This window comes from Austrofundulus limnaeus, unplaced genomic scaffold (genome assembly GCF_001266775.1).
Source record: "Austrofundulus limnaeus strain Quisiro unplaced genomic scaffold, Austrofundulus_limnaeus-1.0 Scaffold65, whole genome shotgun sequence".
NCBI classification, from domain to species: domain Eukaryota; kingdom Metazoa; phylum Chordata; class Actinopteri; order Cyprinodontiformes; family Rivulidae; genus Austrofundulus; species Austrofundulus limnaeus.
The window spans coordinates 1,583,125-1,592,928 of NW_013952467.1; the positions used below are offsets into that span (position 1 = coordinate 1,583,125).

The 9,804-nt window shown below is 38.6% G+C and overlaps 2 protein-coding genes across 2 annotated transcripts in view; both read right to left on the reverse strand.

Annotated features, from left to right (window-relative positions):
• The window catches only part of si:ch211-256e16.3 (kelch-like protein 20), a 7,544-nt gene extending 2,231 nt beyond the window's left edge, over nt 1–5,313 (reverse strand). Inside the window, exons 1-8 of the mRNA XM_014010124.1 lie at nt 5,173–5,313; nt 4,554–4,853; nt 4,350–4,484; nt 4,087–4,278; nt 3,765–3,908; nt 3,169–3,355; nt 2,785–2,931; nt 2,221–2,349 (exon numbers count right to left, since the gene is read on the reverse strand). Coding sequence (XP_013865578.1) covers nt 2,221–2,349; nt 2,785–2,931; nt 3,169–3,355; nt 3,765–3,908; nt 4,087–4,278; nt 4,350–4,484; nt 4,554–4,853; nt 5,173–5,298 — 1,360 coding nt within the window. The 5' untranslated portion in view covers nt 5,299–5,313. The remainder of the gene's footprint in view (nt 1–2,220; nt 2,350–2,784; nt 2,932–3,168; nt 3,356–3,764; nt 3,909–4,086; nt 4,279–4,349; nt 4,485–4,553; nt 4,854–5,172) is intronic.
• A 784-nt stretch (nt 5,314–6,097) lies between these two features.
• anks4b (ankyrin repeat and sterile alpha motif domain containing 4B) lies at nt 6,098–9,804 on the reverse strand. Its single transcript, XM_014010127.1, has 2 exons — nt 8,994–9,804; nt 6,098–7,579 (listed from the first exon to the last, which is right to left on the reverse strand). The coding sequence occupies exons 1-2, from the start codon at nt 9,341–9,343 to the stop codon at nt 6,466–6,468; spliced, it is 1,464 nt and encodes a 487-aa protein (XP_013865581.1). The 5' UTR covers nt 9,344–9,804; the 3' UTR covers nt 6,098–6,465.

The window sequence follows — 9,804 nt, forward strand, 5'->3', positions numbered from 1 at the left end:
TCCATCACCAGTTACAGAAATGTCTGTGCCGCAAACAAATTAAAATTCAAAGGTTTATTGGGACAGATTTCTGTCTTTAGAGAAAGTGGTGCAGACTCTGCTTATCAGGTATTCATGAAATTATTCAATGAAGTTTTTGATAAGTACTTTCCAGTTAATTATTTCAATGATGGATTAAAAAAAAAAACATAATCCCTGGTTTTCCAGTGGATTGGAAAAGTATTCAAAAATAAAAGTTAAGCTTTACAGGAAGTATCCATCTTCACCTTCTTTAAAATCATGTCATTTACAAATCTTATAGAAATAAGTACGCTCATCTTCTAGCAGTTTTCTGAATCTGTCAGTAATATCAAATTTACATGGAAAACAAATCAGCTATTTCAGAAAAAAATTAAAATTAAAAAGCAGCATCCATCCACCTTCTCAGATGGACAGTTTGTGACAGTTTTGAGATTGTGTGTAGGTTTATTGACTTCTCAAACGTGGGACCCTCTCTCGATTAAAAAAAGTAAATTAAAAAAAATTGACTCAAACATCCATTCATTAGATTATAGAAATGATTCATTTCCATGAATTAGTCATTTTGATCCTCCAGACTCAAAACGAAGTGAGGGAGATGTTACTAAGACTGAAAACATCTGCACTTTGATGGGACAAGTGCTTCTGCTATCAGAGAAATTATAGCAATAATTACTGAACCACTATTTTCTCATCTATGAAAACTGGCACTATACCGTCTGATCTAAAGCCTGCGAAAGTTGTACCCTTGTAAAAAACCAGGAAGCAAACCTTATTTTCAAATTACCGTCCAATTTCAATTTTGCCATATTTCTCGATGATCCTAGAGAAACTGGTATCCAAAAGGTTCAGTTAGTTTTCAATAAAAATAAATAAATAAAGACATTTTATACAATTATCAATATGGCTTTCATAAAATTTGTTGTGTTTGTATGGCACTTCTTGAAATGACAGAATTCATACTGCTTTAAATAAGGAATTTGCCATTGGGGGATCTTTCTAAAGCATTTGATACAGCAAATCATGAATCTTTGCTTTCAAAACTATGAATATGGTTTTAAAGATACTGTATACAAATGGCTTGGTAATTACTTATTGTGCAGAAAACATGTTTTTATTAAGYAGCATGAATCTATGCTAGACTGAACATGATTAAATACYGAGTTCCACAAGGTTCAYTTTTAAGACCATTATTGTTTACATAAAGGATTTTGCTTCTGCATCTAGTTCTACAKTTCCATTACTTTTTGCAGATGATACCAATCTTTTTATCTCAAATGACAATATTACTACTTATAAATGATGATCTTTATAAATATTCAAAATGATTTATGGCAATAAATTGTCTTTTGAATGTCAAGTCTAGAATGATTTTTATTTGCTGGAAATAAAACCTATAATAGTGATCAAATCAAAATTTGTACCAATAAAGAAGAAATAATGCAAGTTTCATCAGCAAATTTTTAGGGGGTTGTGGCTGATGAGAAACTCTGTTGGAAGGACCATATTGGATATGGCTGCAAAAAGAATTACTAAATTAATTGGAATTTTAAGTAGGATTAGACATTTTGTTTCAAAACCCCAAGTGCACCATTTTATTTATAAATTTAAACTGCTGAATATTTCTGAGTAACACTTCTCTCACATTTGTGTTTAATGCTCTGTATGAGAATAACTGGTGTTTCTATGTTAAAAGTTATATAATATATCATTCACAAATTCATAATAATTCTACTAGGCAGACCAAATTTGCACCTTCCATCAAATAAATCACTGCGTGATCAATTTGATTAGATTTCATGGAGCTAAAACGTGGAACTCAAATACTGAACTTGTGGAATCTACTGTATCGTGTATATATAAAAAAAAAGACTAAAAATGTCACGTTAGGCATTTTGATGGATTCTGTTAATTTAAAACTTTTTTTCAAATTATGAATTTCTGGTATGTGTTTGAATAGATTTTAAAGTAAATTTTGATGATTTTTAAATTGATATCTTTTGTTTTTTATTTTACGTTTGAGGAGAGACGAAACGTTACATTAAAGAAGAACCCATCCAGAGGACCTACTTTTTTTTTTTTTTTTTACTTCTAATAGTTTAATACTTTGTACTCCTTTTCTTAAAAAAAAAAAAAAAAAAAAAAAACGATCTGGAGATGGTTTTAAGTTTCAGGAAGGTGTTTATTCTGAGACGGTCCTACCTAACTCGGAGCGAGCTACATTCATGGGAGCCATCTCCATCCAGGAGTCGAAGCAGGGGTCATAGCGCCACATCTCTCTGCTCGCTGATCCATCAGGAAACTCTCCTCCTGCCAAATACAGAGTCGAATCTACAAAGAGATATGAAAAGTGAAAATATAAATCTATTAGCACTCACTTATTGTTCATGTTAGAGGAAACTGGTTTATTTTATTCAGAGAATTAAAGTTTAAATCAGCCAAATGTTTAAAAATTTTGAAAAGTTTACTGRCAAATACAAAAATATGCCACTTTTTATTTTAAGTAACATCAGACTTCACTATCGACCTGTGTATGTTTTTATTTATTTTATTTCTGGTTAAAATGCAGCTTTTATGGTCTTACTAGTACATGTGCGCATTATTTTTGTTTCTTTTTATTTATCATATTCCTTTGTGTTTCACCACCAACCTGCCAGGCACTACAGATGAAAATAAGCCCTCATAGCTAAATCTGCTACATTTAAATCAAATCTTTATTACTGTGCACGGTCCCTTTTAAATAAATACAAATATAATGAATCTCACCCGAGACAACCAGCCCATGTTTGCTCACAGCGAAGGGCAGACACGCCAGATTCTTCCACTGGTTGGTCACAGGGTCGAAGCTCTCTACGCTGCGCAGCACCACCTTGTCATCCTCCCCGCCAACCGTCACAATCACTTCAGCTGTACCTGTCACCATGGAGATGGAAGTAAAGCAGAGGAGGAGGAGCGAGTCGCAGCCTGCTGACCTTTAGATGCATTGTTAAACAGTCCTCAGAAGAAAGAGCGTGCAATAACAAATCAGGCTAAAAAATACAGAGCAAAGCATAATACAAGTGTTTGAACATTTCTAATAAAGCTCTAAATTATTCAGTAATAACAATAACAATAATAATAATAATAATGTGAAGGTGCAAGTTCATTTACCTGTGGACCTGCGAGGTCTGGCTCTGAGGCTGTAGAGTTCTGCACGTCTGTCTTTCAGCAGCAGGTAGTCCTTGGCCTCAGAGATGAGCTTCTGGCAGCCCTGACTCTCCTTCACCACATCCAGAGACTCGATGACATCATGAAGGTAGTACGGGCTGATGAGAGACAGGCGGATGTGCTCAAGCACCTTTGAAAAACATGAAAGCAGAGACCATAAATAAATAATGTTTTGCCACAGTGAGGAGACTGTAATTTCTTCCTATCACCATCGTTATCAGCTTAAAACTAAAGAAAAATACTATTACTGGTAAAGACACACAAGATGGTGCACAAAAACAGTGAGTTTAACATTTAATAAGCTGAACATGAATCTTTTCACATCTCTGCCTCTGAAGGAAAATTCTTGTTTAAATAAAAGGTGGCAACAGTACCACATAATCCCCAGATTTATGGACATCTTTAAAAGTTAAAGTTTCTTCCACATGACAGTAAAAAATTCTGCAGATAAGATGAAACTAAATAAATAAAATGATGAATCCATATACGGTTGCGGCACAGAAATTCATCAACTCGTCGAAATTAAAAACCACTCTGACCTTTTCGAAGCTCTGCTTGCGAGTGGGGCATTTATTCAACCACAACACGACAGCCTCGAACACCACCTCCTCTTTAGGCACGTTGAGAAGGTCACTGGCGATGATTTCRGTCAGTTTGTCCACGCACAGAGACAAAAACTCCTCCTGGAGAAAACAGGATACGGGAAGCCTTTAACGTAAACAGCTTTCTGCAGAAACATTCGTTAAATAATGCTAACATCCCTCACTGAGACAGCACTAGGGTGCACACAAACTGTTATTTGGGATGTCAGTCAATTTAAAACACAAAAGCAACACCTGTGAACTGCTAGCATCCCATCACCTGCTGACAAACACTGTTGAAGTGCTCCAGGATGTACTCCATGCTGCGTTTCTCCAGCATTTTACAGGAGTGAGCCTCAGCAAAGCAATGAATTCCCACACAATTAATCTCGTCCATCTGACGCTCCATAAAGCGACAACAAGCCTCTCGAACCGCCATCACATCCAGCAGATTGGCTGCTGCCAGCAGCGCCTACACAACAAATCACATCGGCCGTTAGAAACGCGTCACTGACAGGTGGGGGGGGATGTGAGATTTCTCACCTGTACGTTCGCCTTAGAGATGTACACTTCTGATGTGTAGGCATAGCTCACAAGCATGCCAATCATTTGAGGTTCCACGCCATTTATAGCAACACGCTCCTGCTTGGACTCCAGCATTTCAGCTGAAAACATTGCCTGAGGAAACGAGAAGAAATCACACAAGGATTGTTTTCCCAGCACATGCCTAAGAAGAGACGAGCTTACCTGGAAGTAGGAGCTGAAAGAAGCCAACACAATGCGATGACAGGGGAACTCCTGCCCTCCACAGCACAGAGTCACATCACAGAAGGCGTTGTTGAGCCGCAGGCTGTTGAGGCCCTGCAGGACCGTGTTGGGGTGCCTGGTCTCCACAAACAGGTAGTCCTCGCTGCCTTGGGTGGCCGGAGGAGGGGCAGAAGCACCGGCGTCCTCCTGGACCTGGAAGATGGCGTTCATAGTGGACGGCAGGAGCAGAGGGGCGCTGACGGCAATTACTTCAGCCATATCTGACCGTGCTAGGCAGTCCTGAGAGGCAAAAACACACAGGCTCCGTTAAGCTAACCCCTCTGAAATCAACGCGCCACTTCAGAAAGCAAATAGTGAGCCAGWTTGCAAAGTTGCTMRATTGAAATCGGGTATAGCAAGCTGTAATATAAGAGAAATGTGCAAGTTYAGCAGCAAGGAAAGAGGCGGAGAATCCCTAATGAGGCTTAGCTCAGATGGAGCCGCGAAAAACAAGCGACWTTTTACAGAGCTAAACTACTTCCAGACCTCAAGAGAGCACGTGCGATGTACACACGGGTGATGTTTACCACTCGGAAACTGAAACGGACAAATACAATACCTGGAAAACATAGTCGTGACCGCAACAGAGRCAGAACAATCTTCCCCCATACAGCACAAACCCAGTTCCAGTCAGCAACCTTGAACGCCACTCATACGAAGCTCCACCCACCTCCACACTTTGCATTTTAGTAGCAGCTGTGGTAATAGTCCCGCCCCTGTCACCTTTACAACCAATCAACGAACAGAACAGAACGCTAATCACCAATCATAARAGAGCTTCTCGTGGATCCAATCTAGCAAAAACCTATCAAGACTTTGTACTTTCAGCTTCGTGTTGTGGAGATTCTAATGACAAAGATCCCCACAAATCCCCTGGTTAATTTCTTAAAGCTATTTTATTATTATTCAGAGGTTTAGTTTAGTACATTTACTATGTTACAGTACTGTAGACCTCTGTTATKATTACATCAATAGTAGCTTTTAAATCAAAAAGCTTTCAGCAAACCAGCTACTTAAACATTTTGTAGATATGCATTTAGTCAAAAATTCTTACAAGTGTTTTAAAATAGCTACATTTAGGTCAAATTAATTTCAGTTTTTATCTATATATTTTCCAGTAAAAGATAAATTAATCAGTTCTCTTTTTCTTCATATAAAAAAACTACTGTAAATCTACATAACTTAGTAACTGTCTGGAATCCAGAACAAAACATTGGTGCAACATTGGCCCCAATGTTGTTACCATCCTAAAACTGAAGCAAGAGGTGCACTGGGCCTACAACATGATAATGATGGTGATTTTTGTGTTATCTACCATTGYTTTGCTGGCCTTTTTAAGTTCTCACACCTATAATATTCAGTAAGTTACCTCACATCCTTTAGAAAAAAATACTAGCGTTTCCTCTCACTTGGTCCCAAGAATCTCCAAATCAATCTAACCTACACTGAGCTTTATGTTTGCAACACAAGAAAGAAGATGTTGATGTTTTGATCATGTTTTAATTATTTGACAGAATAGTAGCAAGATCAAGAACATGATGCTCAACTTATTCAGCCCGATTTTGTTTTGTCTTTCACAGTAATAAATAATCAAGAGTTCACAACAAAAATCTCATCATGTTTGTATCTACACTAATCTACTGAGCTTGAACACCAAGTATCCATCGTTTTTTAACCCCCTAAGCAGATTTTTGAACAGATGTCGTTCAAAACAAAACACCATGCAACTTTTATTTTATTTCTTTACAATGTGAAAAGGTTTGCAGAATTTGTTTACAAGAAATCAAGCAGATCAAATCAAGAAGTGACATCATTTCAAATGTTTGCTTGTATCTGTGCTGTTTTTGATGGATCACAGGGAGCTGTCCTTCATGATACCAGGGCTCTCCAGGGCCTTTGTTCTGCGAACAGCAGCTTCCAAGATTTTCTTCCTGGGTCCTAACTGTATGCGAATGCCCTTCAGGTCGTCATCAGAGCAAAGCATGAGCGCCTCCAGGTCCAAGTGCTCTCTGCTGAAGGCGGGGGCAAACTCTGGCAAGGAGATGGCAGACAGGAACACTTCTAAAGGCGAGCTTTCCTCAGCTTCATCGTCATCCAGTCCCAGGTCTTCCTGATCCCAGGGGAGGTCGGCATCATCAAAATCGTCAAAGCCAGCTCCGTCCTCCTCAGCCTCAAGGGGCTTCTGAACAAGAAAACTAAGGCTTTCGTTGTTGTCACGGGGTGCGTCCTCTATCTCTGTGTTCATTTTGTTCATGAAAATCAGACCTCCGAAGCCTGGCCGATTGAAGATGGATTGCTTGACCTGACCTGGTTTGTTGATGCCATCATCGTTATCCTCATCGTCATTTGCCATTCCTCCTTCATCCAACTCACCCTCGTCCTCTTCATTAAAGACGTCTAAAAACTCTGGTTTATCAGACACCACGCTATCCTGTTTGCGAAAGACAACATTTTTATCTGCTCCTGCATGCTGCAGTGTTCCTTTGTCCTTCTTTGCTAGCCTCTTCAGAAGGGTACCCTTAATAGAGCCAACTTGATCCACAGCAGTGAGCTTGGAGAACTGCTCGTTGACACCACTCATAGTTTCTTCGTCCTGGGACGCCGATCCCATGGTGGCCTCCGACATGGACCCAGGCTTGATTTTGTCCATCTTGCTCTGGTGTCTCTTCTTTACCTTTTCGCAGAGTTTCACTCGCCGTTCTGCCTCCTTCTGAGCCTCCTTCTTCAGGGTGGCGACCTTTCTTTGGTTTTGATTGGTCTGCTGCGCGGCGGCATTGTCCAGAAAGCGCACACATTCCATGTGGCCTCGAGATGCGGCGACATCCATAGCTGAGTGGAAGTCATTGTCCAGGGCGAAGAGGTTTGCTCCAAAGTTCACCAGAAAGCTGAGGATGTGCATGTGGCCGTTATCCGCTGCGAGGTGCAGGGGCGTGTTCCCCCAGATGTCACTCTTGTTGGGATCTCCTCTGTAAAACACAAAAACATCAATGATTTACCTGAATCACCTTGAAAACACTAGTTGTGTTGAATTCTTGGTCTGTTTGCTGAGAATCATCAGTGAGCTCCTATTTCTTTTTTAAATTTTTGATTAGTTAACCTAGTGCAGGGATGTCAAATGACCACATTATAAAACTATACTGTATTACTGTTCACCTTATAAAAGACTATACAATGTGTAGTGTCTTTAAAAGACAGTGGTAAACAACCCCAATAACTTCCTTCATTATGATCAATGCTGGCTTTACAGCAGCATTGAAAATTTTTAAAGACATTGAAACATCTTTTAAGATTGTGCGACCTACATAGAATACTGTGGCAGGCCACATTTGGCCCACAGGCCTTGAGTTTAACACATATGCCCTAGTTTTTTATTTATTTTTTTAATCTTGGGAAAAAAAAGTGGGCAGTTCAAATATTTTCAGATGAACTTCAGATTTCATAATCTTATTTTTAACATAGTGTTGTGGGTCAAGGTTATATTTTTATTTATTTATTTATTTATTTATTTATTTATTTATTTATTTATTTAAAAGCTTGATATAATTTCTCAGCAGGCAACATGCAAACGTGTGTGGCTTTATTGGAAACCAAAACACTTTTGGCCTGATCTGAAACAGCAAATGTGCTGCTGATCAATTTATATTCTTAAAAACAGATTAAACCATTTTTTACTCTTGTTTTGAAGATTTCAGTAGAACTCAATAACAACTAACTGCATAACTAATACATTTCTCATTTTAAATAAAAAATATGACTCTTAAATTAACATTTGAAATGAAAGTCAAAATAACATGTCACGTAAGAAAAAACAAAAATAATGATAATAAATAAATACGAGATCCAAGATAATTGGTAAGCTATTAACAATATAAAGTTCTTTAATGCTTTACTGTCACAGTAATAAAAGTTTTAATTGCACCTTGTCACAAATTCCAGCTTTTACTTGTGATTAAAAAAACCTGTATGCAACATGTTTAAATAATAATTTACGCCACAAGAAAAAGATCTTCTCAAAGTCTCATGCTAGACTGGCTTCTTGTTGTTGAGGTGACTGAGGACTGAGGGGGATAGATGGGTGGATAAAGGCCTCTATTGTTTTGCAGCACAAATTTGCCTGATTAAACTTTTGGCTCAGCTCATATGAGAAAGTCTGTCAGTAACACAAGCAACATAGTGTGAAATACATTCTTTTAAAATGTCAATGGAACTCTTTAAATTTTCTTATTGTAAAGTTCACCTTTGACCCTTACAGTTCTAGTGTTAATATTAATATAGATCTTTCATAAAACGTCAAACATTTATAAAGTCTGATTGATCTAACATAAGGATAACCTCTGTTTTTATCGATCTAGGCCTTGTTGGATGAAGAGGAGTGCTTACTGTCTGCTGCAAATGAGCTGAAGAGCTTCGATGTGTCCATGAAAAGCAGCCAGCAGGGTGGGAGTCATGCCGTCATCATCCGCAGTGTTCAGGTGTTTCCTCGTGGCCTCCTTCAAGAGGTCCAAGTTACCGTCAACTGCTGCTTTGTGGTACCTCGACATCGTTGGAAAGAACACGAATATTTCAATCTGTTGTATCCTTTGTCCCTTCGCTTGTGCCAGAGGAGGAAGAGCAAGCAGACCTGAGCAAACAATGTGATCACTGGGCGTGTGAGCAGCTCGGTCATAAAACAGAAGCAAAGTCCAGCTCTGTGCCCGTCCGAGGCACCATTTCCTGCTGCGACACATCATCAAGTCTCAAAGCTCATTCAGTCATCTGTGTAAGCAGCTGTGAAGCACAAAGTACTGAACCGAGAACAAAATACTAGCTAGAAGTTATTTACTTTTTTTAAAATCTCTAATATATGTCTGTTTGTATATTTTTGTCTTTAAATATTCAGTTGTTGCTCCTTCTGCACCACCCTGTTTAGTCACAGTCAATTATGTGAATTTTGACTGCAATCAATAGCTCCAATCAGGAGCTGCAGTGCATAAGAATGTTTGACGAACATTCAGTAATGCAAAAACAGACAACCAGAGAACAGTTTGTCTCCTCCCGGGCYGAGGCATAAAATGTAAATTGGTATGCCAATTCAAATTTTTGGGATTGTGTTTTGTTATTATGACTTAGATTATCTCTTTTTTCCCCATAGAAGTGGAAATGGGATTCCATGTATTTTGACTGTTACATGACTAAAAAAATCTTTGCAGTA